This window comes from Biomphalaria glabrata, chromosome 8 (assembly GCF_947242115.1).
Source record: "Biomphalaria glabrata chromosome 8, xgBioGlab47.1, whole genome shotgun sequence".
In the NCBI taxonomy this organism is placed as follows: Eukaryota; Metazoa; Mollusca; class Gastropoda; family Planorbidae; genus Biomphalaria; species Biomphalaria glabrata.
The window spans coordinates 6,822,702-6,845,378 of NC_074718.1; the positions used below are offsets into that span (position 1 = coordinate 6,822,702).

The 22,677-nt window shown below is 36.2% G+C and overlaps 1 protein-coding gene across 2 annotated transcripts in view; it reads left to right on the forward strand.

Moving 5' to 3' along the window:
* The first annotated feature begins 783 nt into the window (after positions 1 to 783).
* The window catches only part of LOC106057937 (ceramide phosphoethanolamine synthase-like), a 66,602-nt gene continuing 44,708 nt past the window's right edge, over positions 784 to 22,677 (forward strand). Inside the window, exons 1-2 of one of the 2 annotated variants that reach the window (XM_056037654.1) lie at positions 784 to 882; positions 16,616 to 16,681. In XM_056037654.1, coding sequence (XP_055893629.1) covers positions 16,626 to 16,681 — 56 coding nt within the window. In that variant the 5' untranslated portion in view covers positions 784 to 882; positions 16,616 to 16,625. Of the gene's footprint in view, positions 883 to 16,595; positions 16,682 to 22,677 lie in introns of those variants that run through there. The other variant, XM_056037652.1, reaches the window with a different exon arrangement.

Consider the following 22,677-nt stretch of genomic DNA (forward strand, 5'->3'; position numbering starts at 1 on the left):
CAATTCCTTTTATCAGATTGCACTTTCTTCAATGGAAAAACCCGGAACCTGGACACATAGATTTCGAAAACGGCTCTAACAATTTTCCATGAAATTTGACAGTTTATATATATTTAGAAATAACAAAAACAACTGTCTAAATTGGCCACTCGGGGGAAACTCTGGTTTGACTGCTACATTTTTTTTCTAAATGTAAATATGTTAAAATTAAATTTGATCTGGAGATCTATATCTTGGACACATCAGAGGAAAGATCCGCTTAAATTTAATAGTGAGAATCAGCACTATTCATTTTTCACTAGGCGACCCCCAATAATATTTAGCGCACCTACTTTGGTAGAATTCTGTTCAGACTACTGTCTTTTTATGTCTGCAAGTCTAGATCTACAATATATACCCTGAACTAGAATTTTGAATTATTCAACACTCGGAGTAGATTTATACAAGGGCCTAACAAAGATTATTTTCGGAGAAAAAAAAAGGGGGCGGGATATGGACCTGTTAATAAATGTTACTTTTTTTTTTTGTATCATTCATTAATAAATTATGAAGAGCAAGGTAATCGTTATTACAAAAATTCATCAGCATCTTAAAAAGGAGAAATGGTCTTTAAAAAACAACAACCCTTTTTGGCTACTTGTTTACATTTCAAAGACCTCACAAGGCTTCAAGAATAAGATAGAAAATATTGGCATTTTTAGAACCATAGAGATTATCTAAATTTGGCTCCTCGCGCCAACATACCTGGCAAGTTTTTGAAACAGCGGAAGTAGACCTCCACTATAGTAGTATAGTATTATATTGTTAAATCTTGATCTACCACTTGTTAAGTTGTTATTGTTTGGATGCCAGTGTTCAACATATAAGTGGATATTTTACAAGGTAGGAACATTAAACATCTATAAAAAATTAGTTGCTAGTTTAGAAGCATATTTGTTTATGTATGCAGGCTGCACAAGATAAGTTGAAGTTTTACGGTTCAAGAAGTTGAACTTGATTTTGAATCGATGAACTTCGATGAAGATTGAAGTTGCAGTGTGTGAGTGTGTGACTGCAGTGAAGTAAAAAGTATTCTGATTATCATTCTGTATTGATAAGTTAAACATTCACGAATCACTGGACACTGTGTAGATATAGACTAGAATCTATCTAGAGATCTTGATTAGATTTCTAGAATCGTCCTAGACCTAGTCCTAGACTCTAAGACTGCCTAGACCTAGAGCCTAGACTAGAGTCACTAGAGACGTAGTACTAGTAGTAGAGTCAAGTCTCTACTCTAGAGTTTAGATTCTAGATGACTACTTCTGACTAGATATAAAATTATCATTCAGTTCTTGACTTGAACTTGACCTAACTAAATCTATAAAATAGATCTAGATATAGATCTAGGACGTAGACTCTACTCTCTAGACTACTGACTAGGAATGCTCAGCGTAGTGTTACTAGTCTAGTCGTAATCATTAAAAAAATTTTCTTTTCTTTTGTGAAGTAGATCTATCTAATCATCCTAATGTCTTTATTTCATAAGTCCCCCAGAGATAAGTCGATAAGTCATAAGATTCTGTGAGTTTGAGTGACACTTGTTACTTGTAGCCTTATAATATAATTATTAATATAATACTTATATTGCCTTATTACCTTGCCTTATACTTATAATAGAATTAGATCTAGATTTAGTAGTAGTAGATCTACTAACTAAAGCTAGAGTTTTAGTATAGAATTTGAATTATAAAGAAATCTAATCTAAGACGTCTAAGTCTAGAGAGTAGAGTCTAGAATTCAGAAAGATCTAGTTCTAAATCTTGATCAATTTATATATATTTATTACTTAGATCTATTTAGTATTATCTAAATTTAGATTCTAGACCACCTAGCTTGCCTAGGCCTAGATATATTATAAGAATGTAGTTTAGATGTAGATCTAGATTTAGATGATAGATCTAAATCTAGATGTAAATATCTCTAGACTCTATAGAGTACTCTAGACTTTACCATTAGATTATTTTAGATCTATACTATACTAAAATAGAAGAAGAAAAAAGGAACGTCAATATGACACTAGCTCCAGCTAGAATAACCTCCCCAGTGTGCAGCCAAACTTTCTGGACTGACATGGATCTCACAGGCCAGGCACAAGAAACAAGACCATATAATATTGAAAAATGCTAACAAAAGTGATTAAAAAATATTTTATAATTAAAATGAAATCCGCTCATGTCATCTTGATTCCACTAAAAAAAAATCATCCTGCTCTTAATATTTGTGTTAGAATTTATTAGGTCATTGGAATTTGAAGGCTGTTAGCTTAAATATTATAGATCAGATATTTCTTGTAGTAAAATATGAAAAGAATTTAATTATTTTGACAACATTTCATTATCTTATAGAGCTGAAGTTCTGCACATAAACTCAGGCTTTACAGCAACACATATTTTATTCAAATTTTAGAAAAATCACATTTTTATTATTTATTGAACTAATTTTAAATTGTTATTTACCCTTGAAACCCAGTGTTCCATCAATGGGACTCAGTGGAAATAACTATCAGCTAGGCATTGATCGTTTATTCTTATTACTGGACAGTAATATTCCTTTTTCACTTGGCCGCCCCTAAGAGAAGTCATACATATATTCTATATTAATTAGAAGTGTTATAAAATTGTGAAAAATAAAATACATACTTTTTACTACAAATGTTTAGTTTACTACAGTACTTGAACATAAAGTAGAAATTGGTTAATAAAACTTAAAATAAAAATTATATAAAGATTGGTTACTGTGACTAATAACACAGAAAACAAGATAATAAATACAAAATATAATCTTGAATCATACAAAACTCATAGCTAACAAAGAAAACAGCTTAGAATATTTTGAAATGACCCATAAATGAAAAGAAAAAAAAATATGTACATCACCATGACTAACCCAAAACTCTTGACAGCTTAGATGGCCCAACAATCCAGAGGTCAAGACTAAAATGCCTCTATGTAAAGCACTTTAATTCATCTAATATTAATATGTTGGTTATTAAAGGTTTAGATGTTAATTTTGATCTTAATTTTACTTCAATGTTAATCTTGGGTTAAAAAAAAAAATGATTGAAACTAAATTAACTAAATAACAAGACAACAATAAAATAGTCACTCACTTCCATTGTTAAAAATACAAGTGAGTGCAGACTTGGGGCAATAGTCATTTGTTTTAATAAGTAGTTAGAATAATAGGATAAGAATCAATAGATCCCAGGACTTCAGTGGTCAATACAACAGCATTTCCCACCGGAACTCTTATAAAGGCTGAAAAGAAGTGTGTTTTTTAAAGGAAGAATGAAGTGTGTCTATAAAAGAAAAAAAGAAGTGTGTCTATAAAAGAAAAAAAGAAGAGTGTTTTTAAAAGAAAAAAAGAAGAGTGTTTTTAAAAGAAGGAAAGAAGTGTGTCTATACAGGAAGAAAAGAAGTGTGTTTATAAAGGAAGAAAGGAAGTGTGTTTATAAAGGAAGAAAGGAAGTGTGTTTATAAAGGAAGAAAGGAAGTGTGTTTATAAAGGAAGAAAGGAAGTGTGTTTATAAAAGAAGAAAAGAGGAGTGTTTTTAAAGGAAGGAAAGAAGTGTGTCTATAAAAGAAAAGTGTCTATAGAGGAAGGAAATAAGTGTGTTTTTAAAAAGATTTATAAATATTATATAGTATTGAAGCTTAGGGTGTATGGGATGGTTGTAAGAAGCTAACTGCTGTATAGAAACAAACATTTGAATATGAAGACATTAAGAGTCATACAAAAAGCAGTTAAGTTTACACACTGCCAACATTGAAAGCAATTTCAATTTTGCCAGTGAGAAATCATTTTAGTTCAAAAGATAAAATTTAAGAGTAGAGACTTTGCAATTAGACAGCTGCATTCTTGTTCTTTGACCAAAATATTAACAATATTTTGCACTAGGCGTGGTATAATTTAGAAAAGATTGTTACTAAATTTAAATATGACCTTTACCCGTGATAGCTATTTTTATCACCGCAAGGTGGAGGCTGCTGGGATATTATCATTGCACTGAACTACAAAATTATCCAGATCACACACATCATTATGTCAACATGAAAAAGGAAAATTGCTACAATTACAAAGATAATCAAAATGGCTGACATTTGCTGCTGCTGCTATAAACACTTTAAAAACATTTTCTTGTGGAATAAAACAAAAAACGGCTTCAAAAATTTTAGGCAGAGATAAACAACCAAGTCTTTCATTCACAATTATCATAAACATCCTAGCAATCTTTCTTATGTTCAGTTCAATGCTAACCATTAAACAATCAATATCTTTGTATGCTGGCCAGACATAACCTATAATATATTATAGTATAATTCGATTTTCAATCATTACCAAAGTATAGCTCAAAGCTTTTCGATTAGGCCATTTTAATAAAATAAAATATGAGCTAAATTAGTTATTAGATAATATTTTCAAACATTTTTTAAACATTAACGTTATATCCTAGTGTTTCGTTGACTTTCTGTTTCATCTTTCTCATTATTATATTGGAGCGTTCAGATGACTAAACCAATATATATGATAAACTGCGCAGTGGTTTCCAAATCAGGAAACTCTCCATATATATAATAGTGTTCTTTCTATGGGGATGTTTTTGGGCCAGTGTCTTGTTCGGGCGGATTTCACTGCTTCCAATTTTGAGATTCCGGATTGTATGTTGTCTCATTCTGTTGTGTCCGGTCCTGAGGCGTTTATCTTGTTGCGATAGCTTATAGTAGGCGTCATCTTTCTTGTGATTCAGACGAGAGCTTGTCCATTTATTTATTCTATTCAGTATTAGTCTCTTCATTTCTTCTGTATAGAGTGCTATGTTCAATTGTGTGTTTGTTCTCCCACGCTTGACAAGTGTTTCATTGGCTAAAATGGAGTTAATTAATCGTCGCTGAAAACCAACTACAGTGAGTTTGCATTGTCAATGTTTAACTTGCGTTCTTGCTGAATAGCCTTTGATAATTTGATTCGCTGTTGCTGGTACGGGTTCTCAAGATCTTTCGATCATGGACATGTGTTTCTTGCCTTCCCTCTTTCGCATTGAAAGTGTCTTCATTGTCATTCATTATCATAAGACCCTTGGCTTGCGTCTTAAGGTTGCAGAGACGGTTCGCGTCACTAAATCCCTGCACTCTTCCCGGTCTGAAGCTGCCCTTAGCAGAATGTCAATACGGAGGGCCGGTCCATCTTTTACTTTGATTTTTGGTGCCGATACCATTGATGGCTTTAAAAATCATTTTATTTCTGAATGTCGAAAAAGTTGAACGTCACTGGGTTTTGGTTACATTTGAATTCTTTAAGGGATTTACATAGACATTTTAGGTCTTGACCTCTGGATCGTCGGGCCATCTAAGCCGTCGAGAGTTTTGGGTTTGCCATGGTGTTATGTTATATACTGTCTACTTCATTCCTGGGTCATTTCGGTAGCATGCGTTAACCCAGATGTCGATCACACCGTGATAGCACCTATCAATTGTGTTGATGGAACGATATCCGCCTAGTGAGAGTGTCGCTACCTAAAGTTCAACAGCACACTGCCACATGCCATCTCACTTTTATCTTTTTATCTAGTTTAGTAGCAGTGATGTTGTCATACCGGAACTGACTTATCCTTTGAAGTTTGACCCGTTCTATGTTGTTTCTGTCTAATATTGACTTAGTGCTGTAGCCCGGTCGATGTCCTAGCGTGTAATGTTAGAACATTGGAAGACTCAAAAGAAAGGTTTGCCTTAACAGTATTAACAGTAGTGTTTGCTCGCTTAGAACTTACACATGCGGTACTTATAGTGTCATCATCGCAGAGTCTTTATAGGGCACTTAAAGCTAAAAGAATTATCAAGCCTAATTCTAAGATGTTTACTGAAAGGTGAGATGGCTGAAACTCAGGCCGGTATAGATCTCGAAAAAAGTTCCCCACAAATGTGTTCTCATATTGAAAGGTTAACACCAAAGTTTGAACGTATAGATTCTCTCTGCAATCCTTCGTCACGACCTCTGGTATTCATATTTCTTCAGCTCGCTACCCTTGGACAGCTGCCACAGTTGGCGATGAAAGGATGTCAATGTAGTTTTTCCCCCCCCCCTCCTATATTAAAACTTCAGCTGATGGGGTGTCAATCAAATAGTTCTTGTTCTGCAACTTTCTGAACGATGGTTCTCAAAACTGCGCCGTGGTATCCTAAAAGGGTGTGGTTGCAAAAAAATAAAAAGGGGGGGGGGGAATAATTACACAGTACATATAAGCACTTAAAAAAAAAAACGCTTCACTTGTATGGGGGAGGGCGGTATGCGGAATAGATTATTTGACAAAAACTTTGACGCAACTGCTTGAACAGCATTCTTCCTATTGGCCACAGTTGGCTGCGCACATTAGTAACTTAATGTCGCGACCTCATTATTAGCCAGCTAACCGTTTTGTAGGCCGGCGGTTATCGAACCGTGTCCTGTGCTGCTCGCGTGTTGCAGACGACAGTATTTTCAGTGGTGGGGCCCCGGGGGCAAGATGTGGCCCATTAGTCTGAAGAGGCTGATGGCAGACACTGTATAGCAGTGAAGAACTGCATAGAGCGCAGTATAGGGGTTTAGGAACTCTCGTTGTTGTTTACTAAACTACAAAAAAATAAATCTCTATCAACTAGAACGAGGACACAAGTCTTTCCATCAAGTGGTATTTGTTACATAGGCGTAATTGAAAGACCCCCCCCCCCTCAAAGTTAGGTATTTCACACTTTGTATCCCGAAAGAGCCAATTCTAGGGTAACAAAAGAAGTACCATCGAACCAAACTGTACGGTCTAGTTGTTGGGCACATTCATTACGTACAGTTCTATACTAATGTACCCGCACGCCCCTTTCGACCATGCTGTAATTTATTTGGACACCATAGGGGTTAATTAATACCATTTAATAATTAAAAAAAAATGAGGATCGGTCTCTTTGTACTTTTTTTTTTTTTTTTCATAAATTAATGATTGAAGACGTTTTTATAAAATGCTTCAAAAATAGACTTTACTAGTATAAAATTAAACTCATTTCAATTTTGAACTACGCAATTCAACAGCGGAGAATACACATTAATATTGATCTATGTAGAGAGGTCTGGGTTTCATACCCCATTGTGACCACAGCTTTAGTAAATATTAGTACAACTCCTGGTTTATGATTGATTCGGTCAAGAGGGGGAAAAATGGGGTATATTTATCTAGAAATGTATACTGATTGTTAAGTGTTTCTTTGTGTGGTGTGCGTATTCGCTTGGAATCAAAGATGTCACTGTCATGCCGCAGACATGTTTTAATGTTGCATACTTGGAAAGTACAAACAGAAATTGACGTTTTGAAGTTCAGCCTGTATACAATCCTGTTCTCCTATGCATGATAACACACATCCAAGCCTCTAGGCAAATTATACTTAACGTTGGGTTGGTGATTAGTTTAAAAAAAGGGGGAGGGGGCGGGGACATGTCTTTCTATACTTGTTATTGCTCTCAGTTTTTTTTTTTTTTTTAGACGGGAAAGTTCTTCCTTGTTTTGTTAATGTGTGACTTAGCTCCCTTGGAAGACAAATTGACAAGAGATTGGTTTTGAGGTTTCATTCATTAACTTGCATCAGAAGTGTGAACGTCTTTCTGTCTAAGTCAATTTGTCTGTCATCCTGCTCTATGGGCGGACACGACTTTCTTAGCCTTCTTGATCCGTGGGCCTTTTTTTTTTGGGGGGGGGGACTCTGTAGAGTCACAATCTTAGTTCATCCTTTGTCTCGTGTCGTTGCATACCATTTGCTGAGTACATCTGAAAAGTTCATGTCTGGATCTGAGCGAGTTTGTCAAGCGCGATCTTCACAGCTCAAATGAAAGAGAGATTCCATTGGAATGTACTAGAACCTTCATGTCGCCACGACGCAAGGCGAAAGTCTTAAGATTAATGGAACAGTGCATCTTCGCGTGAATACGCCGACCCCCGCTGTGACCTGCTTATTTTCGTCACTTAACAGAAACCAAGTCGTCGTCTGCTCATCAATATCTTGCATACTTCCATGTTGAGAAATGGGTAGATCAATGCAAATGTAACATTTCAAAGACAAAGCCTCGACTTGGCTTTGCATACAAGTTTTTTTTTTTTTTTAATGCGCAGCTAATCATTATCGAGTTTGCTGCCATTTCTGTTATAGTGAAGGTCATAGAGCTAAATATATTTGATATCAACTGAGCGCAGAGACACTGTCTGAACTTTCAATTTATTGAACAAGTCAGTGATGTAGCTGTCAAGACAGCTAGTAGACTAAACTTAATATTAGCATACTTAATCACAGTTATCTGATCTTTGTTTACATTTAGGAGTTTTTCAAAAATATCAGTCTTACAATCTTTAAAGAGATAAAATACATTACTAGTTTTTTTTTGGCGGCCCATGAAAGGGGAAAAGTCGCTATTAGTTTTGTGTGGAATGTCTGTCCGTCCGTCCCGTTTAGATCTCGTAAACTTGAAAAGATAATGAAAATCCGACATCATATTTTAGGCCATTCAAAGTTCTGATACAACGTTTTTTTTTTTCTTTTCTGAAAGCGAAAAAATCTATTTTTTTAAATCACACACATTTATGTAAATGGTTTTAAATATTTTGTCTAAAAATATTTTTTTTTTTACATTTGTATTACTATGTTATGTAAGTTCTGTCATACTAACCACTACATTTACACACACACACACACAAAGTTCACATTCTTTTTCAAGAGAAAAAATCTATTTACTAATGCATATAAGTGGTCAATTTTTTTTTTTTTAATATTTGTATTGCTAAGTTAAGTAAGTTCTATCATACAATCAGTGCCGGTCTTAGGCCACTGCAACCTATGCGGCCGCAGTTGGCCCCTCACTTTCATAGGCTCCGCGCGAATTCAGGTGTAAATTATTAAATTAAACCATTTTAACTTATTATTAACTCATGCAAATCTCCTTGAAACAGACATAATCGTCATTTCGGGGTGTCATTTAATATGAAAAACGCCAATCCTACTCGAGGTAAAAACAAATGTCATCGTCAGCTTTCATTTAATTAAAATGTAATAATAAGGCGAATTTTAACCAAAACAACAAGTTCAAATACTTAATTTACTTTAATAGTCACTGGCATATAAAAATAGATCTAAATCTATCTCGACCTCGAAAGAAAAAAAAAGCGATATTTTGCTAGTCGATGGGAAATCTAAAAGGCAGATTCTGAATGTTTATCAGCTTTTTTGTTGGAAAACTATTATCTGCTGTAGTGTGGCTCGTAAAGTTAATTTGACAGGCATTTTGCACTTAGTAAACTGTAAATAAAAAGCAAAGATGAATTTATTTTCTAATATAAAATCTTACTTTTCACTTATTATCCTTATCCCTACCCAGACTGGGCCCCACGCTATCCGTTTCGCATAGGGCCCCGCAATCTGTAGGACCGGCCCTGCGTACTATCCACACCCACACAAAAATATATTTAGTATGCATATAAGTTGGATATAATTTAAAACAACAATTAATTAGTAGTTTTTCATATCATCACGAGAACTGCAGCAATTGACTAAACGAAAAAAAAAATTTACGGAAATGTTTTTTCTTGAGGATTTGAATAAGAGATTGACCTTTTTTCAAAACAATTAGATCAATTAGATATTCATTATAAGACATCAGTTAGGCCAGGTTCACATCGAACTCACATTCACTTTTCCTATCTTTTGGTCTGCTGGACCGCTGGGGCACCACACAAGATCTGTCAACCTTCTTTCTCCATTCTTCTCTCTCATTTGTCTTTGATAGAATTTCATTCTGATGTTCTTTCTGAAAATATTGAAACTTGCCTTTTTACCTGCCTGGGTGGACCACTTTGGGGGCCGATTTTTGTGTTTTTGTTTCCACACAAACTGTCTTTGTAACCATGTTTTTTTTTTTAATACGAGAAGAATAATAAGCGATGTGGCGAAATGAGGGGGCTATGTAAAGAAAAACTTAAGAAAAGAGGAAGATGGTGAGAAAATGTTTCAATTAACGTAAACAAAGTAAACACTATTACCGAAGCTATTTGGAAAGATCATTGTTGCCAATTAAATTAAGAAAAATAAAACTTTATGCAACAAGTGGAAAAGCTTAGAAATGTTGATTCCCTAGTGCTGAAATGAACACAAAATATGTATATATATTGTACTTTCATACTGCGAAGCATATCAGTTCTTTCGTATTTAGTTCTTTCGATACACCAAAGACTCACTTGATGAAAATCCATCCTTGCTCTGAGGATCATTCGGCATGCAAATGACTTCCAATAGAGTGTGAGTTTTGTTATACATGACTTCTCAGTGTCGTCCAACGTGAATGGCCGATATTGGTTTGTCCAGGGCTACCGTCCACTGGCCTGGCGCCAAGTGTGTATTCAATATTTTATTGTGTCGTCTGCTATGAGGAATTCATCTGACAGGGCATGTGTCTGTTGGGAGGTTATGATTTAGCTGTAAACTCACTCTGACCAATTGTAGGGTGAATCTCTCCATTTCCCTCCCCAGACACATCGTTTTGGTGGCCAATGAAGAGACACTGGTGTTTTGGAATTAGGGGCTTAGTGTAAAAAGTCCTTTTTTCCAGAACAGTGACCCCTGGGACTCTCCTATCGAAGCGAACGATCAATTTAAGTATGTATTTGTGTTTCCGCCTCATTTCACCTTTGAGCACCCTCGACTCTAGAAGGACTAACCCCTACTTTCCATTTTAAGTCTAGGCTCATTCTCTCAATGTTAGGCGTGTCATCTTTTGTAATTATTGCCATGCTATATTGTCAAAATGTGTCAAATGTTAATCACTGTAGTACTACAGTACGTGTGAATGCACAAATTGTTTAGTACATATGTCAGAAAATACATTTTAAATCAATTATCACATCCTAGTCGTCTAGTGAAACTTGGGACCTTGTTTAGTTGTTGGCAAGACAAATACACTCACCTGAAAAAAAAAAAAGAATATTTTAAATAAGGTGCTAAGAATCATTGTAGTTTCTAGAATAGTCTTTTGCATATATATCTATGGCTTCTTTCTGTCGCGATACGACTATTGATCATCTCATCAATGAATATGCCTGGGCATTTCTATGTTCGGAACGATGTCGCTCACACATCTGTTGCCCCCTCCCCCCTTCCACACAGCCTGTATCCTAAGGTATCCTAAGTGGAGATACATATTGGGATTAGCAGAGTCGCAGGCTCTGGGTGGAGCAATAGACAATAAAAGAAAGACTTTGTGACTTTGCTCTGTTGTTTTCTTTCTTTCTCCATTCTTCTCTGTCATTTGTCTTGGATAGAATTTCATTCTGATGTTATTTCTGAAAATATTGATACTTGCGTTTTTACCTGCCTGTGTGACCACTTTGGGGGGCCGATTTTGAGTTTGTGTGTTTCCACACAAATTGTCTTTGTAACCTTTTTTCCCCTTGTCTACTATAAATGTCATTTATGCAGTTTTTATAGTTGAAGTCTATGTGAAGATGCCCGATTGATCTAAATTCTAAATCTAGTCAACTCTCTTGTTGTATATGGCAACTTTACATACCGGTATCCTAAGATCACGACTATTATCTAAGGAACGTTTAAGCCAAGTTTAATTAAGATTGGTTTAACTTAAACGGTTTTGGTTTCTATGCAAGACATAGATCTACATAATAAATATACCTTACATTCTACTTTATATATTAGATATACTTGTAGCACTAGAGCTAGCTGTCTAATGGACCTCATTCAACAATCGTAAACAAACATTTAGCCACGTGGTGCTCTATCTCTTCTATATAACGTACGATCTCATGTTTAATTCATGATGGCTGTCACGTGACAGTTTTTTTTTTCTCGTTGTTTTATCAACAAGATCACGTGACTAAATGTTGTTTGTTTACGATTGGTGAATGAGGTCCGTTCATTTGTGTGAAGACTATGTAGCGTAATACACAGGTGGTCTGCTTTCTAACCAGCCGGTGTTACTTCACTGATTTCATAGTTCCTCTAGTTGCAATGTGTCGCCTCTTCCTTTAGCCAATTCATTTGGCTAGGCGTTGTAATCTCCACGCGGGGTCTAGTTCGGTCGTGGTACATTGTAATCCCGAGATTGCCCGAAGTGATGACAGCATTCGACTCGACCTGGACGTGACTCAGCCCTCGGGTGACCCAGTGACCTGCCTCGTATGAGGCGAGATGACTGCATCAATCTGTACTTCTTTTCACGAGACGGGTGCATTGTTTGAGACACTAAATGTTGTCAAAATGCCTAGTCAAATAAGTTGTTAATAGGAATAATGTTTTTTTTTAATGCACAGTGGCGTACATATATAGCTTTAACTCTTTCTCTCCGCCACACTACCTTATTATGGTTAAACTATTTGTATGTAATCAGGGAATGTTATATAAGGTGTACAATTATAGAAGAATGCATGCTCTTTTTTATAAAACACAAATTACATTTTATAAAAATCAAAATTTAATTTAATGGGGTCAAATCAACGTTGGTATTGTCAGTTAGCAGTCAAAGAGTTAAGTTTCCCATTTAAGAAATTTGGAGTTCGAATCCTGGCCACTACAGAGATTTCAAATTCTGGGTTGAGGCGCCTAGCAAATGTAGTGCCATTGACTCGCAACACTTTTTTTACAAAGCTTATATTAGCTCACTCCCGTCTGTCTGCCGGATACAATTGTATACACGATTTTTCTCTCAGGTCAATAGTTCGTGGAAATACGTCAATCAAGTGAAATAAATATTAACGAATCAGTTAATAATTAATAGTAATTAATTGATTTTTATTTTATATAGCATAAGTGAATGAAACTATGCAGTATTGGGAGATATGGTCATGATTTTGCGGTTTTTCCCTTTAACCTTTTTTTTTTTTAAAATTGTATTTTTTTTTTATATTTGCTTGTTATTTTTTTTTACTCTGTCCACATGTAAAATAGGAGATACCGGTACATCGAACACATCAACGATTCTCAAATTGTTATGTACTTTTGTTATATCGTTGTGCAACACTGGTGGCTTTCTTAAATCGAGTTCTTAAAAGTCTTAGTACTCGCTTTCAATGTATATCAGTTATAGGAATAGTAACCTGAAAACTTTTCAAACTAGTTTTTTTTTTTTTTTTTTTGACTTTGTACTTTTAAAAGTCAACACTCTGGCGGGCCGTAGTGACCTAGTTAAGTTTAGAGAGTATGTTAGTTTGTAAATAAATGTGTTACATTATATTTAGTGGCAGAATACGTAGTGACCTAGTTAAGTTTAGAGAGTATGTTAGTTTGTAAATAAATGTGTTACATTATATTTAGTGGCAGAATACGTAGTGACCTAGTTAAGTTTAGAGAGTATGTTAGTTTGTAAATAAATGTGTTACATTATATTTAGTGGCAGAATACGTAGTGACCTAGTTAAGTTTAGAGAGTATGTTAGTTTGTAAATAAATGTGTTACATTATATTTAGTGGCAGAATACGTAGTGACCTAGTTAAGTTTAGAGAGTATGTTAGTTTGTAAATAAATGTGTTACATTATATTTAGTGGCAGAATACGTAGTGACCTAGTTAAGTTTAGAGAGTATGTTAGTTTGTAAATAAATGTGTTACATTATATTTAGTGGCAGAATACGTAGTGACCTAGTTAAGTTTAGAGAGTATGTTAGTTTGTAAATAAATGTGTTACATTATATTTAGTGGCAGAATACGTAGTGACGTAGTAAGACGAATGACGTTACATAAAAGGGTTACATGAAAGAAGAAGATGGCTTGGGCTTGAAGCAAGAAATCTAGCGAAGGAACTGCTACTTAAAACTGACTGATTTACGATCATCCCCATTTGTAAATAAACATCATGTTGAATTCTTCCTAGCTGTTATCAAGTATTTAATTGTTTCAAGTGTATTGTTCGTATTCTTGTGTGTCCGCTTGAATGTCAACGAAGTCGGTAATTCTATGAGCTCTAAGTCAAGAGCAGTGAACAGACTTATTCAAGTACCCAAAACAGGCTAGAGGAAGAGGTCCTCAATACAGTTAAGAGACGGAATACTGAGCTGGTCATATTGTAAGACTGGACTCTCCACCCCTACTTTAAAAAAATCAAGGGGCAGATGAGATCTGAACACACCCCCATGACCCAAACATGATAATGAGAACGTAAAATTAGAAGACTAGCAATTTGTGTATTCTATTCTTGGAGCAGATCATTTTTGACTCTTTTATTTTGTTCACACTGTATCTGAGTTGCTACAGTGAAAGACAGGCGTGCACTGCTTTTGATATTTGAATCTCAAAACATATTGTTATTCAAAAACTTAATTCATCAGTTCTCTGGTGGACCCTCTTTTACCACATCCATCTATTTATTATAAGAGTGGACCCCCTTTTTTCACATCCCTCTATTTATTATAAGTGTGGATCCCCTTTTACCACATCCCTCTATTATAAGAGTGGGCCCCCCTTTTACCACATCCCTCTATTTATTATAAGAGTGGACCCCCTTTTATCACATCCCTCTATTTATTATAAGAGTGGACCCCCTTTTATCACATCCCTCTATTTATTATAAGAGTGGACCCCCTTTTATCACATCCCTCTATTTATTATAAGAGTGGGCCCCCTTTTTTCACATCCCTCTATTTATTATAAGAGTGGACCCCCTTTTACCACATCCCTCTATTTATTATAAGAGTGGACCCCCTTTTTTCACATCCCTCTATTTATTATAAGAGTGGATCCCCTTTTACCACATCCCTCTATTTATTATGAGAGTGGACCCCCTTTTATCACATCCCTCTATTTATTATAAGAGTGGATCCTCTTTTATCACATCCCTCTATTTATTATAAGAGTGGACCCCCTTTTATCACATCCCTCTATTTATTATAAGAGTGGGCCCCCTTTTTTCACATCCCTCTATTTATTATAAGAGTGGACCCCCTTTTACCACATCCCTCTATTTATTATAAGTGATATTTGTCATCGTGTACCGTGAAGGTAAAGCTTTAGAAATCTGGCCCTGTTGAGGTGATGGTAATGTGTTTGTATCTGTTCTCTCGTTTCTTCAGATCTATCTCACATAAATGTATCTCCCAATCCAATATTCTCATTTCCATAGTTTATTTCGCAACAGGTGCCTCCCTATTTTTTTCCCCCTTTTAAGCAACAGGTGGTCATAGGACTTGCGCTATTTGAATTGCGTGCATTTATAGATCTATCTGTAGACACTGTTAAATATTTTACACTCTTTTAAGTAAGTTCAGTTGCTGTGTAGAAGGAAAGATTCTACTTGTGGGTGATGCGCTGTGTTGTTTCTTATTTTATTACATTCCATGAAATCATGCGATAAGTAAAATCAGTTCCTACTTTAGGAAGCTACTTGCGGTCGATCATTTGTCATTCTATTTATTTCTTGTACTGCTTCATTATTGCGAGGCCAATCGTCTTAGAAGGCCTGATCATTGACCTGCAACGTCGCCGCCTGTCGGCAGTTTAAACCACTAGCACAGGTCTGTAGGACGTGCCAACGAGCTAACGGGTCTCCACTCCCCACAGGCTATGACGTCGCAAGTCAGTGTTGAGGCCTGCTATAACGATGGGCCTCGATTGTTGCAAGGAGTTTTACTGGTGAGCTTTGCACAATCAGGTTCGGTGTGCAAAATAGTCACTACGCTTCTGTTTCAAAACATTGTTTTTAGTAAGAGGAGAAAATAATTTCTGAAAACTGTTAACGGTATAACAAAAAGATTTTTACTGTGTGGCTAGTTATCTAGTAATTTTTTTTTTCGCGAAGATATACATAAATTTTCTAGAAAAGTCTTTAGAGCCTTTTTCGAAATCCAAGAATTTCTTGTCATCCATATATTTTTTTTTGCTTTAATGAAGGTGGATGCTAGCTAATAAAACAAAATGTTACAAACTTAATGAAAGGAATAGGCTATAACCGCTTACAATACAAAGAATGGGCTTACGTAATATGTCAAATACAAATTAATGGATAGTGAATGCAGTTATAAAGTAAAAAAAACCCTTGCGATGTATAGAGCAGATGATGTAAAGTCATCTGTTTCTGTGGCTTACGGTTGACCAGGGTGTCACGTGGCCAGCACAACGACCTAGCGCCAGGTACCTATTAGAGCGAAGTGGACTCAGAGGTGCCCTAAATATCACGAAATTAAAAAGCCTAGTTTTCATCAGGATTCCAACCCGGGACCCCTCGGTTCAGAAGAGCAAGCGCTTTACCGCTCAGCCACCGCGCCTCCTCCGTGCAGCGCCTTCTCTTATACTATCTGTTGTTCCCGCGTATTCGTGAACAATCATCTTTGTTTATCTTAACTGTGGCTTGTCACGTGACGCGCAACCTGGACTCAAAACATGTCATTGTTGTCCTGGGTTAGTATTGTATTTCAAGTGTTGGTGAATGCGTTGTGCAATTAGCATGTGTGTACATGAGCCTTCTGTTAGCCCCTCACTACCCTGGCAGTCCTCTCTTGTCTAAATCCTATTGTTATTACAGTTATGTCAACACATTCATTTATATTTATGATTCACTCGTTTATCTGACAGATCTGACCTCATGCCTGACACGAGGCTAGCAGCGGCGACCTCTGAGGTCCAAGTCCAGAAGCTACAGTAAGTTGTTTTATTAAACGTTCTTTTTTGCTTTGTTCATCTTATAAAACGTTTGCAATTTTTTCTCACTCTAAAATACGATAAAATTAACAATTCTTATTATCCTGAAAATTGACCTCTAGACCGTGTACACCTAATGTTTTGTTATAATTATCTTCTAAATTTTTCTTGCATTTCAATCAGTCAGAGGCGAGGGTGCATTCCCTTGATATCTCAAAGTAGATATTTCCATCGCTCTCTTTTCTTGAGAAATTCAAAAAGATAATTGTTGCTGATTTCCCGTGGCTGCGCAGTCCCAGCTGTGAACTATCTATTTTGCCACATACAGGGCAAGCATAACCATTGTCCGCAGGGGGTCGATTTAGATTTTTTTTTCGCCGTCTACGTTTGTCCTCGGCAGTAGATTTTCTTTTGGTCTCAAATGTGTATCCCGTGGCCTTCGTGAGTGACCTCCAGCTGTCTCGTTCTGAGGCCGCAACCAGGTGCTTTCTTCTATGTCAGCCAAGGAAAGTTGACGCCTAAGCTGGTCTTTGAAGCGTTTCCGCCTCTGTTACGTCGACCACCTTTTAGCTCACCATAAAAAGATTGCCTTTGGCATACGTTCGTCTCCTATACGGGATACGTGCCCTACCCAGCGCAACTGTTGGACCAAAAGAAGTCCCTCTATATTATCCATACCTGCGTTTGCAAGGACATCGCTGTATGTAGTGCCATCATGAACATACGGTGACACACTCCATAACAATGAGGCTATTTCATCAAAATTTATAATAGATTTGTAAATGTGCTTGTCTCTTGACGTTGAATAGGAATTCCCGGACCAATTAGAAGGAATCTCCAAAGTAATGTTAATTATAATAGTAAACCACAAATTGTATGTCGCCACAGTGCAGCGCCACCTTGTATTAAAACATATTAAAAGCTTCTATGGTTCCCCCTTTCAGACCTTGTGATCTATAGATCATCTGTTTCTCTGGCTCATTGTTTACGAGGGTGTCATGTGCCTAGCACAACGATCAACCGCCTTTACTTTTCTCAAATCAATGTCAGGTAAGACAGGTACCCATTAGAGCTGGGTGGACTCGGATGCGCAATAAGGATCCCGAAATTTAAAAATCCCAGTCCTCACCCACCAGGATTTGAACCCGCCCAAAGATCCTGAAATTAAAGTCTTAGTCTTCACCAGGAATCGAACCCTGGACCCCCAGGTTCGGATGCCTAGCGCTTTACCGCTCGGCCACCGCGTATTCTCCGTGCAGCGCTATCTTGTACTAAAACATATAAAAAGTGTACATGCATGAAGACAAATCCTCAATATTTTTTTTTTTTTTTTTTTGTATCTGGTGTACATAATACGGAAGTATCGAATGGCGAAGTATTGTCGTAATATTTTTTGTACGCATTATTTTGCTCTGTAGGCTAAAATTTCTAAGCTATCTCCTTTGTAGCGCAGAATAATTTTTTATTATCAAGTTGACATAGTCCTTGACCTTGTACATTTTGTGTAGTACACATTTTCTCCCGACCTTACCCTATTTTGATTTTCTTACGTTTTTCTGTAGGTTCCATTATATCGCCAACACATTTCCCCGTATCGCTTTCCCCCCTGTTTTCTCTTACTGATATCTATTGTCTTCGAGAGCTTAACGGGATGCTGAAAATGGAATTTCGAACAGAGAGCCTGCCGTCCCATCCTAGTGGCGCTACAGCGCATGGAGGGCTCTGGCCTGCATCTTTCCATTCAGATCTCTTTTGAGCCATGCGTCTCCATACCCAAACTTGTTGTAGATCTGCCTCTGCATTCTCAACTCATCATATTCGTGGTTTAAACAAAGAGCCGGCAGCTGTAATTAATGTAATTAGTGAAAATCTTTCAATATGCAACGCATTTAAATTGTTTGAAACCTTCACTTTTAATGAACATGTTCTTTAGAATAGTCAAAGTACAAATCAAGACATAGTAAACCTCATATTGTTTGAAACCTTTACTTTTAATGAACATGTTCTTTAGAATAGTCAAAGTACAAAACAATACTTAGTAATCCTTATGTCTCCAGTTCGAATCCCGTTTAGTGCAGTGATGTTTTTTTTCTTATTGGGAGTCTTAGAACTTGTAGCCATGACAAACACACCGAGTCTTTGACATTTCTTTGGAAAAGTAACAGTGTTTGGACACGCTAGTAACCGCCTGCCTGGATGTTATATAGTCTACGGACTACCTAGAAGATTGTGGCTTACCACGGGTCTTGAGCTGCCTGCGAAAAAAATAGTATCAACCCAGGACTAGCTTGAAATTTTCAATTATCGCGATTATTGATTATCTTCTTATGTCTATAAATAATATATTCGTTTATCATTACTTGACTGTCCTGGCGTGGCTTCGCCTCAGTTGACCATATTCATTAGAAATAGAATCTCGTGGATTCGTCTCGCATAGAGTCTTTCACATTCATTCCATGTTTTTAACCATTGCTAGTAGTAATTACATTTACATATTTAATTTTTTACTAATCATTGGTAGTTAAACGGAATAGCTTCCTATAATAAAACTAGATTTGGAAGCTGATTGAGTTCGGAAGCGTTATAAAGGGGAGATCAGGGCCAGTTTGCCCTTGCTGGCTCATTGAAGAACACTTGGCTGCAAATTACCTCCGAAAGAAACTTCTGGAGAGCTCTTACACGGGGTCCTCGGGCATATAAATGATACCCAAGACGCACCACCCCAGAAGACAGGCGCAGACGGCGAAAAGAAAATTTTAATTGATCTCGTCAAGCTGTGGCTTTTTGCGTCACACTTTACACAAAAAAAGCGCTCCAGTCTCTGCCTCTTGAATCTTCGGACTCGTAGAGTTTCGCCTTTTTTTTAAACGCTATAACGACATTTTGTGGACATCTAATGAATTCATGTCGTTGAAAACATTTAGAAAAGTCCTATGACTCAATTATTTGATATTGTTTTTAAAGCTATTTATTTTTTAAATAGCTGTTTTCCTTTTTCTAAAAAGTAGTCAACCACCAACTGGCAAACTCTGAATCTCCCAGAGTGACAGGGAGAGAGTAAAAAAAAACAACACCCCAGAATGTCGTCTGCTTGGTAAGCGATCCGATAAAAACTAATCAATCTCTCGTCCTGCTGGCGGGAAACTAAATTATAAAATTGGCAGCCAGTCCAGTGACAGTCGGGGAGTGGTTGGGGGGGGGGCGGATGGCGGACAGCACAAGCCTATCTGTTAGGCTTATGGTTTTGAAGATTAGTTTATGGGTCAGTGCACTGGTGATGCCAACTATCAGATTATGGAAAGTATAGAATCTACTTCTGCGCAGAGACGATATTGTAGCAGCACAGAGTGTAATGCATTGTGTGCGGTAAGGCGGGGCTGTTGAGAAATATGTTTTTTTTTTAATGAAATTACTTGTTTAAATGTTAGTAAAATACTTTGATACCTAAACTCACTTAATAATACATTGACGGTACAATTGTACACGATGGCAGGTAGGAAGTCTCAATTTTTTAGAGAATCTCAATTTTAGGGAATCTCAATTTTATTTTAGACAATCTCAATTTTAGGGAATCTCAATTCATTCTGTTAAATGCCCTGCAGTTGCACTGTTTTTCAATGCCAAATAGTTCAATCTAATAGATACGGTGGTGCCATTTTTCATAGCAAGTCTTCATCATTGAGTCATCCCGATAACTGAATAATCAGAATACTTCATCCGTCATATTGATCTATTGTTGTTTAATTATCCTTAGATAGTCCAACCTTTTACGTATAGTAAACTATGGAAAGATATTATAGATACAATGAATTGTAGAGTGTAGTAATATAAATAATGTTTTAACTTGTCAAGTTTTTGTTGTGGTCAATCACTTTTAGCATAATTCAATACTTTCACACATTATACATTTTGATATTTAGGAAAAAAAAAATTCATTAAGAAACGTAAATAAACTAGTTCCTCCCCCTTTTTTTTCTCATTAAAAAAAAAAGTTTAGAAATGCAGTGTTCGGGCAGGAGTTCTTCTTCCTTTAATAAACAATCTGTTGGCATAGCGACCAGCCATATCGACCTAGCGCCCGTCTTTGTAAAGTTTGAAGAGAGAGACATCTTCATTGGTTCAGTGATCGAATCTGTGACCCACCCTGTGCACCAAGTTGCTTAGGAGAAACACATCCTTCTATATTCTTGATGTTTGTCGGACTATTTCACCCAGTGCTTGGCAAACCGTTTTTCTCATATGCAAGCTTCTGATTCACTGCAGTGTCAACTTAATTACTATGATAATTTTTGACGAGGCATCTCTCTCTCTTTCTCTCTCTCTCTCTCATATCGTTTTAGGAAGCATACCCAGATTAGGTCAACTCCTATTTATATTTAGATTCTGCAGATTCGCTGATCGTGGATCAGGTTTCACATCTTATGCTAAGTGTATGTAATTTATGGTCACTAGTTATTAAAAAAAAAGATGATGACTGCTACCTAGTGTGAGATAAAAAAAAAAGATGATGACTGCTACCTAGTGTGAGATAAAAAAAAAGATGATGACTGCTACCTAGTGTGAGATAAAAAAAAAGATGATGACTGCTACCTAGTGTGAGATAAAAAAAAAGATGATGACTGCTACCTAGTGTGAGATAAAAAAAAAGATGATGACTGCTACCTAGTGTGAGATAAAAAAAAAAGATGATGACTGCTACCTAGTGTGAGATAAAAAAAAGATGATGACTGCTACCTAGTGTGAGATAAAAAAAAAGATGATGACTGCTACCTAGTGTGAGATAAAAAAAAAGATGATGACTGCTACCTAGTGTGAGATAAAAAAAAAGATGATGACTGCTACCTAGTGTGAGATAAAAAAAAAAGATGATGACTGCTACCTAGTGTGAGATAAAAAAAAAGATGATGACTGCTACCTAGTGTGAGATAAAAAAAAAGATGATGACTGCTACCTAGTGTGAGATAAAAAAAAAAGATGATGACTGCTACCTAGTGTGAGATAAAAAAAAAAGATGATGACTGCTACCTAGTGTGAGATAAAAAAAAAAGATGATGACTGCTACCTAGTGTGAGATAAAAAAAAAAGATGATGACTGCTACCTAGTGTGAGATAAAAAAAAAAGATGATGACTGCTACCTAGTGTGAGATAAAAAAAAAAGATGATGACTGCTACCTAGTGTGAGATAAAAAAAAAAGATGATGACTGCTACCTAGTGTGAGATAAAAAAAAAGATGATGACTGCTACCTAGTGTGAGATTAAAAAAAAAGATGATGACTGCTACCTAGTGTGAGATAAAAAAAAAGATGATGACTGCTACCTAGTGTGAGATAAAAAAAAAAGATGATGACTGCTACCTAGTGTGAGATAAAAAAAAAAGATGATGACTGCTACCTAGTGTGAGATAAAAAAAAAGATGATGACTGCTACCTAGTGTGAGATAAAAAAAAAGATGATGACTGCTACCTAGTGTGAGATAAAAAAAAAAGATGATGACTGCTACCTAGTGTGAGATAAAAAAAAAAAGATGATGACTGCTACCTAGTGTGAGATAAAAAAAAAAGATGATGACTGCTACCTAGTGTGAGATAAAAAAAAAAGATGATGACTGCTACCTAGTGTGAGATAAAAAAAAAGATGATGACTGCTACCTAGTGTGAGATAAAAAAAAAGATGATGACTGCTACCTAGTGTGAGATAAAAAAAAAGATGATGACTGCTACCTAGTGTGAGATAAAAAAAAAGATGATGACTGCTACCTAGTGTGAGATAAAAAAAAAGATGATGACTGCTACCTAGTGTGAGATAAAAAAAAAAGATGATGACTGCTACCTAGTGTGAGATAAAAAAAAAAGATGATGACTGCTACCTAGTGTGAGATAAAAAAAAAAGATGATGACTGCTACCTAGTGTGAGATAAAAAAAAAAGATGATGACTGCTACCTAGTGTGAGATAAAAAAAAAGATGATGACTGCTACCTAGTGTGAGATAAAAAA